This window comes from Lutjanus erythropterus, chromosome 1 (assembly GCF_056507025.1).
Source record: "Lutjanus erythropterus isolate fLutEry1 chromosome 1, fLutEry1.hap2, whole genome shotgun sequence".
Taxonomy (NCBI): domain Eukaryota; kingdom Metazoa; phylum Chordata; class Actinopteri; order Lutjaniformes; family Lutjanidae; genus Lutjanus; species Lutjanus erythropterus.
Window position 1 is genome coordinate 20,152,797 of NC_139317.1, and position 18,099 is coordinate 20,170,895.

At 39.8% G+C, this 18,099-nt stretch overlaps 2 protein-coding genes across 5 annotated transcripts in view; one reads left to right on the forward strand and one right to left on the reverse strand.

The window, feature by feature from the left end:
* The window catches only part of cilp (cartilage intermediate layer protein, nucleotide pyrophosphohydrolase), a 44,686-nt gene extending 33,969 nt beyond the window's left edge, over nt 1–10,717 (forward strand). For 3 of the 4 annotated variants that reach the window (XM_084716239.1, XM_084716241.1, XM_084716240.1), the window contains 8 exons: nt 4,218–4,386; nt 6,185–6,238; nt 6,380–6,649; nt 6,849–7,025; nt 7,128–7,433; nt 7,598–7,706; nt 7,804–7,952; nt 8,123–10,717. In XM_084716239.1, the coding sequence (XP_084572365.1) occupies nt 4,323–4,386; nt 6,185–6,238; nt 6,380–6,649; nt 6,849–7,025; nt 7,128–7,433; nt 7,598–7,706; nt 7,804–7,952; nt 8,123–10,482 (3,489 nt within the window). In that variant the 5' untranslated portion in view covers nt 4,218–4,322 and the 3' untranslated portion in view covers nt 10,483–10,717. Of the gene's footprint in view, nt 1–3,264; nt 3,409–4,217; nt 4,387–6,184; nt 6,239–6,379; nt 6,650–6,848; nt 7,026–7,127; nt 7,434–7,597; nt 7,707–7,803; nt 7,953–8,122 lie in introns of those variants that run through there. The other variant, XM_084716238.1, reaches the window with a different exon arrangement.
* Nucleotides 10,718–10,778: 61 nt separating this feature from the next.
* eif3jb (eukaryotic translation initiation factor 3, subunit Jb) lies at nt 10,779–17,026 on the reverse strand. The gene is made up of 8 exons (XM_084716244.1): nt 16,886–17,026; nt 16,650–16,738; nt 14,264–14,321; nt 14,029–14,135; nt 13,826–13,922; nt 12,751–12,921; nt 12,183–12,256; nt 10,779–11,990 (listed from the first exon to the last, which is right to left on the reverse strand). The coding sequence occupies exons 1-8, from the start codon at nt 16,896–16,898 to the stop codon at nt 11,862–11,864; spliced, it is 738 nt and encodes a 245-aa protein (XP_084572370.1). The 5' UTR covers nt 16,899–17,026; the 3' UTR covers nt 10,779–11,861.
* Between the last annotated feature and the right edge of the window lie 1,073 nt (nt 17,027–18,099).

Here is an 18,099-nt window from a genome sequence, read left to right on the forward strand (position 1 = left end):
GACAAATGACTGGTGTCGGAGGCAAAGTTAGGTCAACCACTGATGGATACATAAAGTACATTGTGCTGGTAGTGCGTGGATGCTACTTAGAACAGGGCATGAAAACAGTTCTCCTTAGAGGAAAAACCATTTTGCCTTACTTCATGTTTACCTTTCACCAATTACTGTGTTTCCCTCAGCGTGATGATGGTGGTTTGGTTTGGTGGATGGAAAGAAGTGTCAGTGCGGTAAAATCAGGAGGCACTTAATGAAGGATCAAAGCAATGCTCCAGGGAAATCACTGCTGGTGAAGCCACATGCATCCTCAGTCCAGTAATTCTTAAGTACAAGAGAAGAAGAACTGGTGGGAAAACACTTAGTGCCGTTGTGTTCATGTTACATGCTCGTCTGGAAGGCATGCAGCTACAAATGTTTTCATTAACATGGTCAAGTGGGTTTGGTTTTTAAACTTTAATTCAAACAAAACTAACTGCACAGCAACATTCACCACTGTCCAGTGTCCGACATTAATCTAGTGGCCGACGCTGCACAGACTCCAGATGTCAGGTCCTTTTCATGTGTCATCACTCGCAGCCAGAGTGGACAGTAGCTCTCTGCAGACGTGTGTTTTTCTAACATTTACAGGCTGTTTGGTGAAGACAACTTTATGGCACAGTTTAGGTCCTCAAAGGACTTTATGTCTTTGTAAAAAAAAAAGGAGGGCAGAGGTGGTGGGTGATGATGTGAGGAGAGGAAAGTGAGAGAATGGACACACAAACACACAAACTTTGGTTGCCAGGGCAACAGGAGCAGACATGGACCAACTCTCTAACAAACAGCCTATAACTGGATTCCAGACAGGTAGATCATGTTGGGCAAAGTCCGTGGAATTACACCAAATTGGACGGATGATTTTTATGAAAATAATTTTTATTAGTTTCCTTTTCTGGCATTAAATAAGCTGCATTATGTCATGCAGAAGACGTAGGTTGTCTGTCATCAGGTTGGTATTCACTCAACCTCTGGCAACATCTGTCATCGACTGTAATTGCTTACTTTACTTAACAGTTATGTAATGTATGGAAAGGTGTTTCATTGATTTGTTTTTCTGTTTAGTTTCATCATTTGTTTAATGTCAGTCCTTTAGACACTCATTGACAGCAGTGTTTTATAGTGATGGAGAGTACCTATGAAGATCATTGAGACTACTTCCATTAAAAAGGTCCACATTCCTGTAATATTTGTGGTTGACAAAATATAATGTTTATTCACTTGTGGAGGATACCTGCCAGTCATCACATTACCGGTTGGGGGGGGGGGGGTGTTTCCTTCATGATGATAAATATTATTTATGTTCTAGCTGGCGGCTCTACATTATTGTTATCTGAGCTCAAAGGAAAAACAAGAACACAAGCAACATCCTGAGCTGACATCAATTTCTTTGCTGTAGACAATCTCAGGAGAGCAGCTGTGAGGACAGAACCAGAGGTAGTTTAGACAAGAACAAAGAATGCTGAACTACAACCACTGCAACCACCATGAGAGATCGATCTCATGTCTGCTGGAACCAGAAATCAGAACAGGTCACATGAGCAGCGATGATCTGGTCTAATGACAATCTGAGAAAGATACGTTTACCAAGATAACTGATTTTACGTTTTTTTTTTTCTTCAACCCACCACACAAAATGGGGATTGTTAATTATTCAGAAGTTATTATTAATTTCTGAAGATGTGAAACTAGTTGAGAAATCTGACAAACTCAGTGGGTGTTTAATTGTTTCAGCCCTCAGAGAAGCTTACAGTCATTCAACCAGTGGTGGACAGAAACTAACTACATTTACTCAAATACTTAATTTGATTAGGAGCAAAATATGATCTTTTGGATTACTTCAAAATCAACAATTGAAAATATTCCACCTTACACTGAAAAATAGATGACTGTTTGTTCCATAAATATCCCCTTTTCTCAAAACATCTAAAAACATTTTTAATACAAATAAAATGCATTTTTGCATCGGGTTCTTTTTTTCCTGCCAGGTCCATCACAAAGTGGTGCATTTGTCTAAGAAAACCTGTATGTCTGATGCACTTTTCATGAGTTGATAGAGCAGTGCTCATCATGAAAAAAGTTTCATAATTTAGAAGTGAACATATTTAAAAATCAAGTAATCAATAATGTTCACGACCCCTCACAATCCAGCTATGACCTGACATTTTTAAAATGTAATCTGGGCTGATTATAGTTACTTACTTTTTGCAGTCTGACTATGTAATCCCAATTACATGTAATCCATTATTACCCAACCCTGGACATACTTAGAAGAAGATAGTAGAAATTTACTGTATAATCTCTGACTTTGTAATTATTTCTGCTGACAAGAACAAATTGTTCAGAGTAAGAGTCTGATCCAGTTGTACTCAGCAGTAGGTTATCTCTCTGTTAGCACTGAAACACCACAGTGGAAATCCTCAGCTGTGCTGCTTATACATATTTAGTATTGAGCACGGTGAAGTTTTGTGGGTTTGGGGTTTTCGCAGCACTATAGTTGGTATCAAATTCCATCTGTGTGTCTGCAGATGTTAAAATGGCCTCCAATCAAAGTTCCAGACAAACGTTACTGGTCTGTTAACATTACATAACAGTGTTGAAACAGGCTACAGTTGGATGCATGTAAGATGAAGCCGACAGCAGCAAAGTCAAATTCTGCTTCATATTTAACAAGAACAGCTTTTATTCGGTTTAAGATAATTTTTCAAATGTTTTAAATAAATTACAAAAGCAGTCCTCTGGCTATCACAGATGCTCTAAACCAGAATTCAGCAAGACACATTAATCAAGAATCAAATGTACAGTTGTTTTTTCAACTTTGATATGTGCTTCAGGCTTTATTTGTAATAAATCCTACATTAGTATCTCATGCTGGATTGCCTTTTTTTCATCAGGCTTTACATTCTGCATGCAAAATCGTGCAAAGTGCACACTGAGAGCAGAGCAGAGGACAAATGCCCAGTTTGACTCAATCAGCATCAATCTTGGACATCTGGGGGGTCGATTTATTAACACCAGCATTTGTTCCTCAGACCCCCTGGCTGTCCTCCTTTCACATGCAGCACTATCTAATATCCATTGGGTGTCGGGGTTTTACAATGAAGGTGATGAATTATAAGGATAATAGTGTAATCAAAAGACTGTGGCACACTGCTGAGAGAGGAGGGAGGGAGGGAGGGAGGGAGGTCTGCTGGAGGCAGAGAGACGTATAAAAGAGACAGTGAAGGAGTGAGTTGAACCAGAGTGAGGAACAGAGGAGGAGGAGAGAAATGTAAGACGGAGAAATATAGGGAAAGAAAAAAAAAGAAGGAAAGAGTTAAGAAGCACAGAACTGTGAAGGCAGGAGCTCAAGACCAGGAGAGTTAATTCAACAAGAAGGTGAGAAAGAAAGAGCTTATTAAACATGTGCATGTGGTCATATCAGTCTGCTAACCATGTACTTTAATTTACAGTATATAGACAGGAATATCGCAATTTATTTATATGATTAAAAATGTAATCCCAAAAGATTTAGTGTTTTAAGTTTAAAATAAGTTACATTATTTTGACTATTATTGTTTCTTGTAATTTGAATTATCATCGACAATACATTTAGTCTTTACCTTTAGAATCCTGTTTCTAACTATCTGTTTATATCTTTAACTGTCATCTATTGCATGTAATCCATCCTGCCAAAACGTAAAGAATGCACTTACCATTTTATCAACATCCTTTCTGTTCTTTCAACTTTAAAGCAAACAAGACAAATTTTGACAGTGTTTTTTTCTTCTTCCTTGAAATGCACAAATGCAAACCTTGTGTGGGTGTTTGGGTTGTGTTGCCAGCGTTTCGTCAGTGGATGCAGAAATGTTTGAGTGCTCCACTGACAAATGGTGATGGCTAACACAGATGTGTAATCTGAGTGGGGGGCTCTGTCCAGACGTGTTTTTTCATCCTAAAAGACAAAGAAGATGGAGGTTATCCTTAAAGAAACATTTTTGTTCTAGATTTGAACAATTTGTTTCTGTAAAGTTCAACACTAAAACTTCATTTAGATTTTTTTTTTTCATTCGTATAACTGTTTAACTTACACGAGTATGTAAGGTTTGTGTTGTGTTACTTAGAAAAAGTTAAATGTAACATTGAACACTAGATGCATGATTGTTTGTTACGTTTCACATTTTTTTTAATCTTCATTTTCTCACCAGGGAGGCTCTGCTGCTTTGACTCCATCTCCTTTGGAGTTCCTGGTGTGAAACGCACATTAGGAGAGGTGAAAGTTCAGGGGTCAGACGTAACGGCAGTGTGAGAGAATGTCGGTGTGGCAACTTCTTCTCATACTGGGACTAACAGCAGCCACTGTTGTTACTGCTCAAGGTGGGTCACTAAAAAAGATCCAGCCTTATTATTGAGACACATGTAATGGAAAACCCTGCAACCTCCCTGCAAACTTACACACATTTATAAAAATTTAGATGGGGACACTTGCAGCATGCACATCAAAAACATTTCTCAATTCTGGATTTATATGCAAAATATATCCAGCTGTTTCTGGGGAGTCATGCTTTCTAAATCAATATTATCCCTTACTGCCATCTTCTGTGACCATAACTATGTTCAAGACTCCATGTCAGCCTTCATGTTAAAAACTGACAAAGTCCATGTCAGACAGCTACAGCTGAAGCTCAGTTTTTGAAGATTTTACAGATTCACACAACTGTCATCCGATCAGTACAGTAAATATTTTAATATTTTCTGGCTAAAACAGGGCTGGGTGATTATTTTTGGTAAGGAAGCCACATGAGAAATTGATCAGGCTGCCAGGGACCAAACACAAATGTGATATAAGGAGATGATAAGTGATATTCTAATAATGGTCAAATCTAATAATAGAATAGTCATAAGTGTTCTATACAGGGCACATCAGTCCGGCACTTAGATGATGAGCTAATAGCTGGTTAACATAGTAATGAACTTCTACTGTTGGTCACCTTTTCTGAATTGCCATTTGATGTAATTGCCTGGCATGGTCCAAAACATGAAGGTTTACGGTATGACCTGCATGCTGGGTACAGGTTACGGTACAGGGTACAGGTTACGATAGCGGCAGCAACCATAGAAGAACAAAATAATCAACATGGATTACCAATTAACACAGGACTGACCCCTTTCAGAGTAATGGCCTGTTGGATTTTAATTGCAATATTATTATTGTTGTTGTGATTATTATGATTAAGTGTTCATGACTCCCTTGTGGGCCACATGGATGCAGCACCTGTCATATTTTGTCAAGGTCTGTCTACAAAGTATTTGTGGAAGTCTTAAAAAACATTAAATATTTTGCTACTTAAAGAAGCAAAAATGATAAGTGCCGTCCAAAAGCAACTTGGAGCCATAGACAGTATTTTATGGTAGTATAGTATATCAGGTTGTAATATACCATCTATAGTTGAAGCCGCCTCCTGCCCAGACACAGCAGAGACAGGCAGGCTGCAGCAGCTCCACAGGGGTGCAGGATTTACGCAACCTCATAAATTGAGAAATAACAAGCGACTACGAGTCCTCCACTGTAAGTTGATCAGCCATATATAATTGTCAGTTGTCTGCCAATGTTAAGTTAAGTCCATCATCCTGAAAACAAAAGCCAACTGCTCTGAAATTCACTCTGGACGATGAGTAAGCAGCTGCCTGTCTCATTGCCTGCCAAACTCCATCAACATTTTGCTCAGCTGTTCAACAGTTATGAACATCTATTATTATCATTTTTTTCCGACTCATAAACAGACACTTACTCATTCTGTGAAAATTATGCATTAATTTTGAACACTGATTAATGTGAAGTTAGTGAAGCAACAAATCAAGTGAAGCGAGTATTTCAACTTAACAAGTTTCCTTGATCCCTGATGATACATTGTGGTCATTTCATGATTTATTAGAGTAAATACATTAGAGATTTCTCTTTTAAAGGCTTTCAAAACCAAAACTCTCCACTCAAGATAATCATTCTTTTAGATATTTAATAGTTTGAGTTCAAGTTATAGTTAAATGCAACTCACTAACTTTGGAATAGTGTCAGTAAAAGTGCATTGACAGATATTAATGTAGTCCACAGTACAAAAATCATGTGGAATACAGCCAAGACATGTTTTCACATGATTTGATTTGTCTCTTGCAGGATCATGGAGAAGAGACAACAAAGAGGCAGGCCCTGCTGTGTACCACTCTGATGGTAACTTTTATTCCAAAGCCTTAAACCAAATGTGTTGTTTCAGCTGCCTGTAGATTGAGTCAACATGTGATAGATACAATATTTAAAAAAAAAAAACTCTTAGTATGAGCTTTTACTTTTTACATTTTTTGTACTTTCCAGACAACTATGAGTGGACCACATGGTTCAATGTTGATCATCCCGGAGGCCGTGGAGACTATGAGCAGCTGGACGCTATTCGCTTCTACTACCGTGCCCGAGTGTGTGAGAATCCACGTGCAATAGAAGCCAGAACTACTGAATGGGTACCGGCTCGTGAAACTGGAGAAGTTGTCCATGCAGACCCCACTGTGGGCTTCTGGTGTCTCAATGAGGAGCAGGGTCCTGATCGCAACTGCTCCAACTACGCGGTCCGCTTCCTCTGTCCCAAAGGTTCGATCTTGTAACACCTTTAATATTCATTTGTTCACAAAAAGTTGGTGTCAATATAAAAGGCTGAAAGCAAAAGTCTTGTACAAGCACAGAGTCTTGTACCTCCAAAGCATTCTGACTTGCTGATGATACACATGGAAATAAAAATGTACCACAGTGATGATTCTTTGACTCTCACTAGCACTTTCTTTTCCAACAGATACCCAGAACATTCAGGTTACCTGGGGTCCATGGTCAGACTGGAGTCCATGCCCTGCCCTGTGTGGTCAGGTGGGGGTCCAGTTGCGCTCCAGAACCTGCCAGTCTCGCTCTATGTCTTGCAGTGGGCCTAAAGTGGAAGGGAAAGCATGCAATGGACCCGAGTGCCCAAAAATAGGTGAGGTAGACCTGGTTTACTTAGACATGCCATTCCTCTGCAATTCTCTTTTTATTCAGTCACTCCCTGACCTGGCTAACATTGTTTAATTCTGCTCTTTAGATTGCTCCCTGCAGTGTGTGATGGGGAGAGTGAATGCTGAGTGTGACGCATGCATGTGTGAGGAACACCTCCTGCTGGGTTCTGTTCGTGGTGCTGGGGGTCTCACTGCTGAAGGGGCCACCATCCTTCGCTCTGGAAAACTCCTTACCCTCACCGACCACAACGGACATTTCCGCATCCCTGGTATCTGCCCTGATGGGAACGCCACCCTGACAGTCAGCCTGCAGGGTCACGCTTCCCTCAGCGTTATTGTGCCCCACAGTGCTGAACGTACTTCTGTCCTCAGTGTCCAGCTGAAAAGAGAAGGTACAGTGCATGTCTGTGGAAACCAAAATATTTGTTTGCAGTTCACATTATCTTTTGTAACCAAAAAAGGTCACTTTGTGCTAAATATTACTGAGAAGTTTAAGCATGTAAATAAGCTAATGTGTATGGTAATGTTTTTTTTATCTCCAATTGTGATTTGTCAGAGAAGCTTCATGTGTTGAGCAACCCTGAGAGCAAGGTCAGGAGGGAGGGACAAACTGCTGCTTTCTGCTGCAAAGTGGCAGGAACACCACAACCAGACAAGTACCAATGGTAGGACTTGAAATTATATATTGCATGGATGTGTCTGTTTGAATAATATGGATTATTTAATGACTTTATTTCTCTTTTCTTCTGTGTGAACCAATAGGTTTCATAACAACAGTCTCCTCGAGAAGCAGTCTGAGAGCACGCTGGTCTTAAAAGACTTGGGTCCTGAGCACTCTGGAGACTACTACTGCAGAGCAAGTGGTGCATCTGGGGCTGTTAAGACCAAACCAGCTACACTCAAAGTCTTAGGTGTGTTCCCAATAACTTGATAACATATTAAAGCACAGTAATATAAATAATGAGACTTTGTGAGTATCAAGTAGAGTAATATCATTGGGATGCATACTGTATTTTATCTCAGAAAGATGACAGTATGATCAAACTAAATCAACATTTTGATTTCTACATCTCTTTAACAGGTAGAAATGAGCATTCTTGTAATCCCAGGCCAGAATCCCACCTCATCCGTCTTCCACATGACTGCTACCAAAACAGCACAGACTCCTTCTACTATGATGTGGGCAAGTGCCCCCCAAGTACATGTGCTGGACAGCTGGACAATGGCATCAGGTGCAAAGACAAAGTGGCTTACTGCTGTGGTGTGAAAAAGATGGAGGAGAGACAGCTAACGTGCCAGGGTTACCAACTGCCCACCATGGTGGTGACTGAGTGTGGCTGCCAGAAATGTGTGGACACCAAGGCAGTTGTGTATGGCAGGGCCATTGCTGCAGACAATGGCGAGCCAATGAGGTTTGGTCATGTCTTTATGAATGGAGTCAGAATCAGCCGCACAGGCTACAAAGGTACATTCTCCATCCAGGTTCCTCCAGACACAGAGAGGCTAGTCCTGACTTTTGTGGACAACATGCAGAAATTTGTCAACACCACAAAGGTACTCCCATTTAACACCAAAGGAGGGTCTGTTTACCATGAGATCAAACTTCTAAGAAAGAAAGCTCCCATTACCATCAGCTCTTCAGAACTCAACACTCTGGAGCTTGGGGAGGTAGAGGGCCAGGAGTCAATGGTTCAAATCCAGATTCCTCCTAATTCCTTCTATACAGAAAAAGGGGAAGTCTTTGCGGGTAATGTAAATGCTAGTGTGACGTTTCTCGACCCCAGAGATGTCTCCACAGCTGCTGCAGCTCAAAGTGATCTCAACTTTGTAGGAGCTGATGGAGATACCCTGCCACTCAGAACCTATGGGATGTTCTCAGTTGATTTTCGAGGTGAGGAAAACAATGAGCCCCTGAACGCAGGCGAAGTGAAGGTGTTCCTGGATTCTGCCCAGGTGAAGATGACTGAGCACCTCAACACCATGAAGCTGTGGTCACTGAACCCTGAAACTGGCCTGTGGGAGGAGGAAGGAACTCTGCAAGTGGAGAAGAAAAGACGAGGCAAAAGGGAGGAGAGAACCTTTCTGATAGGTAACATGGAGATCAGAGAGAGACGTCTTTTTAACCTGGATGTCCCGGAGAACCGCAGGTGTTATGTGAAAGTGAGGGCCTTCCGCAGTGAACGCTTCATGCCCAGTGAGCAGGTGGAGGGAGTTGTCATCAGTCTTATAAACATGGAGCCCACAGCTGGCTACTCCTCTAACCCACGTGCCTGGGGCCGTTTTGATAGTGTCGTCACCGGCCCCAATGGTGCTTGTCTTCCTGCCTTCTGTGATGAACAAAAAGCTGATGCCTACTCTGCCTATGTCATGGCCAACCTGGGTGGAGAGGAGCTGGAGGCTGTCCCTTCGTCTCCTAAACTCAATCCCAACCTCATTGGAGTGCCCCAGCCTTACCTGGATAAGCTGAATTACAGGCGGACTGACCATGAAGACCCCAGAGTGAAGAAGACGGCATTCAGCATCAATGTGGCAAAACCAAGTGCCAACACAGCTGAGGAAGGCAATGGACCAGTTTACCCATTTGAGAAGTTGAAAGACTGTGAGGAGGCCCCATTCAGTGCGTCACACTTCCGCTTCTCCAGAGTGGAAGGAGACCGCTATGATTACAACACAGTGCCGTTCAACGAAGACGACCCAATGAGCTGGACACAGGACTACCTGAGCTGGTGGCCCAAACCCATGGAATACCGAGCCTGCTACATTAAAGTCAAAATCAACAGCCCACATGAGCTCAATGTGCGGTCCCGCAACATGGGTGGCACCCACCCGAAGACAGTAGGCCAGCTGTATGGCCTCCGTGACACTCGCAGCATCCGTGACATGGACCAGGCAACCGTTTCAGCTGTGTGCTTGGAATTCAAGTGCAGTGGGATGCTGTATGATCAAGAACGTGTGGATCGTACTCTGGTGAAAGTGATTCCACAAGGAAGTTGTAAGAGAGATCAGGTCAACACAATGCTCCAGGAGTACCTGGTCAACCACCTGCCCCTAGCTGTCAACAATGACACCAATGAGTTCACTATGCTGGCACCTCTTGACCCTCTGGGCCATAACTACGGAATCTATACGGTGACAGACCAGGATCCCCGCACAGCCAAAGAGATCGCACTTGGACGATGCTTCGATGGCACTTCTGACGGTACATCTCGTGTCATGAAGAGCAACGAGGGTGTGGCGCTGGCCTTCACTTGTGGAGATCGTGAGGTGACACGCCAGAGTGTCTTCCAGGCCCTGCAGAATTCTCAAGGTCAGACAGTAACAAGTGTGGTGAGAGGAGAAGGCAGACAGAACAGGCGCAGGCAGAGGGCCAATGCACCCCGCAACAGTCGTAGACGCAGCACCAGAAATCCAACAGGAAGACGCCCAGCAGCCAGAAACTGAACAACACTGAAGGTCACAGGTCACAAAGTCAACATCTTCATTTGAGATGGGAGTTGGTAGAGTTAACCTTATATTTTGATACATTTTATATTGACTTTTTCCAGATTAATTGAATATGTAACTAAACAGTTAGGCCTATCTTTCATTTTCTTACTTTACATTATCAACTGTACTGTGGTAAATATTTACTTGAAACTGTAAATAGAGTATTTATTACACATGCCTTAAAATTCAATGAACTGGGTGCTGTTACATTTAAGTTCATTCATTGATGTTGGAAACAAGAACAGAAACACTTTTGCTTTTGACCAGTGATTTATTAAATTAGATGCTTATAAAACACTGCAGATGCTGTATCTTCCATATTGTATTTATCCAATTGTCCATGTAACATTGAAACTGGTCAATTGCTAAAAAAGAAAAGGAGAAATACGCCCCTTTCAACTAACTGTAGCCCATATGAAGACATGGTGGGGTGAAGCCCATAAGCCCCCGCTCCTCATCACACTTGATACAAGCCTGCAGAAGCAATGATTAGGAGACCAGACGTAGCAAGGTAATCCACCTGCCTGATCCATACTTTTTCTGCATTAGTAGAAATCAAATTAGTAAATTACATTTTTGTCATGCACAAAAAATACCTATAAGCACTCTTTGCTCCATATTTTCAAGGATATTCCAGAGATGTATCAAGAGAATGGCTGTGAGGTTTTAAAGTCACATTTATTATACTTGTCTATCCCTTTTACCTTACAGTGAATGTCATGTGCTCTCTGTAAATTACAACTACTACTTACATGTTGCATCAGTCTCAAATCACCCACGATGCAACCTTTCCAGAGATAAAGATGACTAATGTACTGAATAATTGTTCTGAATTTGGCAACCAAAGTTATAGATACTATATACTTGCCTGTAAGAGAACTATCCACAGGTAAGTGAGACCTATTATATATACATGACATTCTGGTTAAAGAATTTGCATAGAACCTTGTGTTTCTATGTCACTACACTTATAACTGCAATACTGTATCTGCCATTTTTACAGGAGCAACATTTAGTAACAACTGAGCCCTGCAAAAATCAGATAACAGCAGTTACAATGTATTCTCCATTGAAGCTGGGTCACCCAACAGATACTACATGATTATGTGTGAGTCGAGGCTGAATGAGACAGAGAAAAGGCAATTCCATATGTTTGAACATCAAGAGTTGGTGAAACCGGATGCTCCCTGGTATAGTCCCTCTGGTCATTGAAGCAAAATGAAGGGGGCAACACGTAGTTCAGATTTTCCAGGATGGCACTGGACAGCATGAGAAGGTACAGCTGCATTTCTGAGGGTCGAGAGGGGAAAAGGGCAGTTGTGATAGAGCCAGTGTCACATGAAGTCCTCATAGTCTTGGGCGTAGCCACCTTCAAACTCTGCATAGTCAAGGTCATCTCTCATCTGTGCTTTTAAACCGCCTCCAGGAACAACTCCTTTCTTCTTCTTCTTTCCTTTGTTTTGCTGTAAAAAAAAAAAAGAATAAAAGTCACGTTAAAAGATGTACATTATATATGACTAAATGTTTAGAGCAACATGGTTTCTCACACGTTGAGTGGCTGGTCTAGGTAAACAGCACCCCCTTCTGAACATTAACATCAGTTTTTAATTTATCTGTCAAAAAATACAAGTATAAAAATACAAGCAGTCACTTACTTTTTCTTGTTTCTGTTTTTCACTAAGTAGAACTGACAGGGAATTACTGACTTTCTTCAAGTCATCTACTTCCACTGTAAGAGGGAAAAGGAAAAAAAACTGTCATTGGTCAAGCTTACTTTGAAATTTAAAGCTACAACAATGAGCTTCTCTGTTTTGTTGATGGAGGCCACTGTGGACAAAGCTGTGGTGGTTTCCACTGCTGTAATCATAAAATATAACATCAAAAATAAAAGTGCCTGAATAAAAATCTCCTCCTGCTTTCTTTTAATTGGTACCTCTCAGTGTAACTGTGACTGGGAAAATGTAAACACAGGCTTGATTCATCTGATTTAAGGAGAATTGGACCCATTGGCAAGCATTAAGAATAACTATATAGATGTATAGCTTTGCATGGATGGTACAGATACAGAGGCATCAGTATTAAATTCAGACTCTTTCATAACCAGTTAAAAACTCCTTGTAGTAGCTTTAAAGTACCAATATACTGAATAAGTATAATAATCAGTACTGTTCAGTATGATCAGGATGTATGTGTATATATGAGTGTAAAAGATAATGGACTTACATGAAATACAGAGTTCCCGAAACAACGAATCCAAGAAACTTGAATAATGCACAGATTTTTCAAACTGGGATATCTTTTCTTTCAGCAATTTTTCAAACTCTGTGAAGTCTTCTTTGGAAGATGGACACATGGCATCAATCCCAGTGACACTGTTTGAAGTGCTGCTGACACCTGGAAAAATATATTGGAAAAAGCAGTTTGATATCTCTTCAAAGAACATCACAGATGCAAATCCCTACTTTTATGTAAAGGTCAACTTTACAGTCACATATACAATTATGCAAAGTACAGTGAGATTCAGGGGGGTTTTAAAAACTCTGTCAGGGTACATACACACTTAATTTACCCCCACCACTCAGAACATGTAGAAATTGTTCTGGTTTATCAAAAAAAATTAATAAGATTGAAACTTGTGCACTTATTTTTATTCATTTCTATGAAAATGTCAGGTAGTATTTATTATAGTATGCAGTAATAAAAACTACAATTTAGAGAGATAATTTTCACCTGTATTTTTTTGGATACTCAATACACATTAGAAACAAAATAATTTTTCAAATTATTCTCACTGATACTCAATGACATGTTTGCTCTAAGTGACCTCTCCACACATATGTAGGACAGGCCAAGAAAAGAGTGGCGTGGTTCAGAAATGTTAGGACAATCTAGTTACAAGCTGATTTTGCTAGTGAAAAATAGCCTATATCTCACAAAAGCATGGATTGTTTTTTGAAGGTCCTGAACACACAAGCCAGAGGCTACACACATTATACAACTTAACACAAGCATATGAACCAATCAGAATTTAAATTAATCACAAGTTGCGGTAAGCTACATCTGCAGTATGAACAACAGGGTATCTGTCTGTGAAAAGTAGGGGAAACCGAGGAAGTAATCAACAAAGTCTTAATCCAAGCACAAATTTAAGAAGGTGTGCAATAGTTGTTGCAGTTTCATTTATCCAAAAAAGGAAGTAGTGTGTATTGTGGAAGACTATATTTTCTCTATAGAAAAGGAACAAGAAGTGTTTTCACACTGATTTTTGTTTTCAATCTGAAAGGTGATCCTGACTTACCAAAAGCATCTTTTGCTAACTCCAAGTCCGCATCTTCCTGTAATTTCTTCACTCTCAACTTCTCTGCGAGTTGTTCTTCAGGACTGAGCTGCTCTTCCTGTAGTAACAAATGACACAAAGTCAAAAGTAAAACAGATGGCAGACAACAGTTGTGTGTATTATACAGAAAAGTGTACAAGTCATTAGGGAGGGAAAAAACTCACTTTTTCCTGCAACTCTTTCTTCTTCAGCTCCTGCTGTCTTTTCTTTAACCGGTTTTCTTTCTCTTTAATCTTCTCAATTAACTTTTTCTTGTCAGAAACCTTTGGCTCTGAAAATTAAAGTAGCGGAATAATAAAGTGTGAATTTGCAGAAAAAAACAGACAATTTGGCCAATGATTAACCAATAGAATACCATGTCTTATTTCTTTAATTGCCACCTGTTTCACAAGAACATACCTGTTTTTGTCACCTCTGCTTTTTTCTCCTCATCTTCATCCTCATCATCCCAATTGTCCTGTGAATAACAAAGATGGGATTGTTGCTGTTTTATATGCAGGATTCACAGGGAAACAGTGTAACAACACTAACTGATGACTATGTAACAAAAATCACTGAGTTATCTGGAAAGTTTATGCTATACATTTGAATAACGAGGAAATAAACTTTCACAAATCACATCCATGGCAAAAAATATGCATAAACATCCAGACTTTTACAAATACAGACATATCCAACACAACTACGAACAGAAAAACCTACTACCCCCACCCCAAGAAATGTCCTAATTTAAATGATGATGGGTTCAGACAGGCACGACAGATACAATCCATTGATATCTGGCACACAAAAATATGCAATTCTTGGTGATACCATCCAGATACTTGATACTACAGGTCCTCATTTACCAAATATCAGTGAAATCAGATTGTAATAATATTTTCTGTTCTAAAAAATGTTTGTTGTAGAATTAATCAGAGCAAGCTGTAAATACAAAACATTATTTAGGTTTTGTTGGACACATTTAAAGAATTTAGTCTTGCAATATTTAACAGTATTTGTTGCTGTGCAAGGTTTGTGTTTTAATTTATGATTTTGCATACATCTTTCATATTAATATTGGAAAACACTGAAAATAATATTGAGATAATAGTTTCGAAAATACCAGCCCAACTTGACACTTGCCTTAAGAAAGCACCGCTAGCGCTGGGAACTGATCCAAACACCAAGTTCAAACATGTAATTCAAGGTCTGCCAAGTAGTCAGTGGTGTACTCTACTCTAATATTATCTACATTATCACTGTTAATCATTTAAATTCTCTATTTTATCTTCATTCAATAACTTAACTTCTTACCCACACTGATCTGCAAAATTCTTCAGAAACTGTAAATGGAGTAACCAAATTAACTTTGCACATGGAGACACACACATTACTCAGCGCTCATTAAAATACCTCAATAAAATCCACTTGGGATTACAAATATGTTTATGTTGGGTAGTAATTAATTGTACTTTGTCACAAACATTTACTCTGCACGCTGAATAAGACCATGGTTTGTACAACAGAGAACATGAAATCATCAGTTTCCTTAGTTTGGGCACCATATGTGACAGAAAACGCAACAATTGAAGAGGCCTCTACCAGTACTTTCCCTGGGTCAATTATCTGAGGTTTCTGGACAGCAACCATGTCAACATTCAGTCAATAACCACCTGTATAGCACTATCAACTGAGCACCAGCTTCCTACTACACGCCTGTTGTAAACTCGGAAAGTTCTAGGCCTAGTTCTTGGCTGAGTTGAGTCATCCATCCAGATGATGATTTCATCTGATTGTGGCTAAAGTTGGTTAGCAAGCTAACGCCGCCTCATGTTGAACGTAACCCAATCTCAGAGAATTCAGGACAGGACGTAAATGCTAATCTCCTGTAAACATTTAATGCAACCAACTTTGGACAAAGACGAGATAAAAGTCCACATTAAGCACACATAAGCCAAATACTCCGAACCACTTCAATTAACGACGCTATCGTCGATGTTAGCCGGCATTAAAGCGCATTTAGAGACGCAAGCTGATACGGGAGCTAGCGAGTATGCTAGCTAATTGGCCCGGTAAAATGTTAGCTTCAAGCTACCTTATCCAAATTTAGCCGGCTATCGAAGAATTAGATCGCTAAATGTCATCTTTAAAATAAAAGCAAACAACTTCAACGTCCAAAATGTAAGTTTATTCTACAACTGTTGACTGGCACGCTATCATTCACTGTGATAACGGAACGTTACGACAATTGAAAACCGAGTAGCTAGTAGCCGTTAGCTAACTTGGCATTACTACACATCGTATCTAGATGGGAACCCTATTTGCGAAACCCTCGCGATATTTTGTACTCATTTCTACCTTGTGCACGTTTAACAAATTACTTTCGTGTTTCTAAATGTGTCAAACCCCTGGATAAACAGACATACGTTTATGGATAAATACACTCGGGTCCAGTTACTGAAGGAACGAGGTTCGTGTTAAAATAACCACTCGCGAGATCTTTCGCTGGTCTGGGGTTCCCTCCTAGACACGACCGTTACTACAGGCTGCCCGATGGAGCCACATGAGTTAGCTTCCAGCTAACGCTAACATGGAGCTAACACAGGCTCCGAGGTTAGGACTGACAGGCAGCCTGAAACCGCGTTGAAGCATGGCATCGCAGCGGGGGCGACAGCCGCCTCTGCCCAGCGTTAGCTTGACACAAACCGGGACAAGCTAACAGCTGGCTTAACGTTGACTTGATAAACGATGACTGACTTAAATCCCAGCTCATACCGAACAAATGTCCGTCCCATTAACTTACCTTAACATCTTCATCTTCGTCTTCGCCTTCCCATTTGTCCATCGCTGCCGCCTTTTTAATCGGCTCCTCCGGCTCGAAGTTGTCAGCGTCTGTATGAACGACAACATGAAATTCGTTAGGCCAATCCACATCTAACGACTGATTTAGACAATAACCGAGTGTTAGGCTCGTTAAATCAAAGACTCTGAGAAGCGGATGATGTACAGTTAGCTATCCTTCTCAACTTAGTTTCTCACCCCAGTCCGCCATGTTGGCTGTGTTGGTTGTGTTTGACAGGCTCTCAGTGAAGTCAGTGCTGCAGCCCGTTGGCCACGTTCAGAAAATGCTCCCACCTTCTGGACGTCACTGTGCCTGCTTATCTAACGTGCACAAGACCACTTCAGGCAACATGACACGGATATGGGAACTCCGGAATTTTTATTTTGGCTAATTAAATTATAAACATAAAGAGGATGGTATGGCGTGCGTGGGGTAATATGACAACCCACAAGACAAAGGTGGTAATGTTTTAAAAACCATCACCAACATTTGTTATTTAGTTTATTATTATTATTATTATTATTATTATTATTATTATTATTATTATTATTATTATTATTTCGAGTGATAACGAGAGCTAGAAATATATCCCAATCATCAATTATTAACCCGATATTGGCTTACCAAAGCCGTATCGGTCTATATCGGCAACAGCATCTTGTCCTCACTTTTGTATACAACAAAAGACAAATTGTTTTTATTTTGTGATTAACAATTCTGACTGATAAATTTCCCCATTGTACAAAAAAGAAGAATTTGACAAAAAACACTCATGAGATGATTGTTTTTACCTATTTATTTTTTTTAAAAAATGTTTGTTTTATTGTATTTTATGCCTATTTGATCCCTTTTCTTGATTTAAGTTGTCTGAGTTTTTTTATTTGTAGTTATGTATGATTACTAAAAATACTAGTGAAAGCTGACTACTTAAGTGCCCTGATGTCATTTTGGATTTTATATAAATAAGTAAAGACTTAGCTGATATATTGATGTCAGAATTCCCTAATATTGGGATCACATTAGTAGGGCTCTACTTAAAATCATCAAAAAGTCAGAGCCTTTTTTATCGTCTCATAATGTTGACTCCTCATTGATGTAGTGTCCATCATTGTAACTTACTATCTCATAACACAGCATTACATAGCCTATGAAAACATATAAAGACACAAATGCCTTGAATATCAGGTCATGGAAATTAACTGTAATATTTCAGATCTTTATTTGATAGATTGATTAAATTTTAATCGATCAACCAAATAATAATAATAATAAAAAAAAAAAAATAATAATAACTTGGGAACTGAATGTCCACTTAGGTTATCATATATAAATATTATATATTCTGATGCACATAAGTGTTATTTTCTATTTCTTCTGTTTTTCCAAGATATATAGTATTCTGTATGAATAT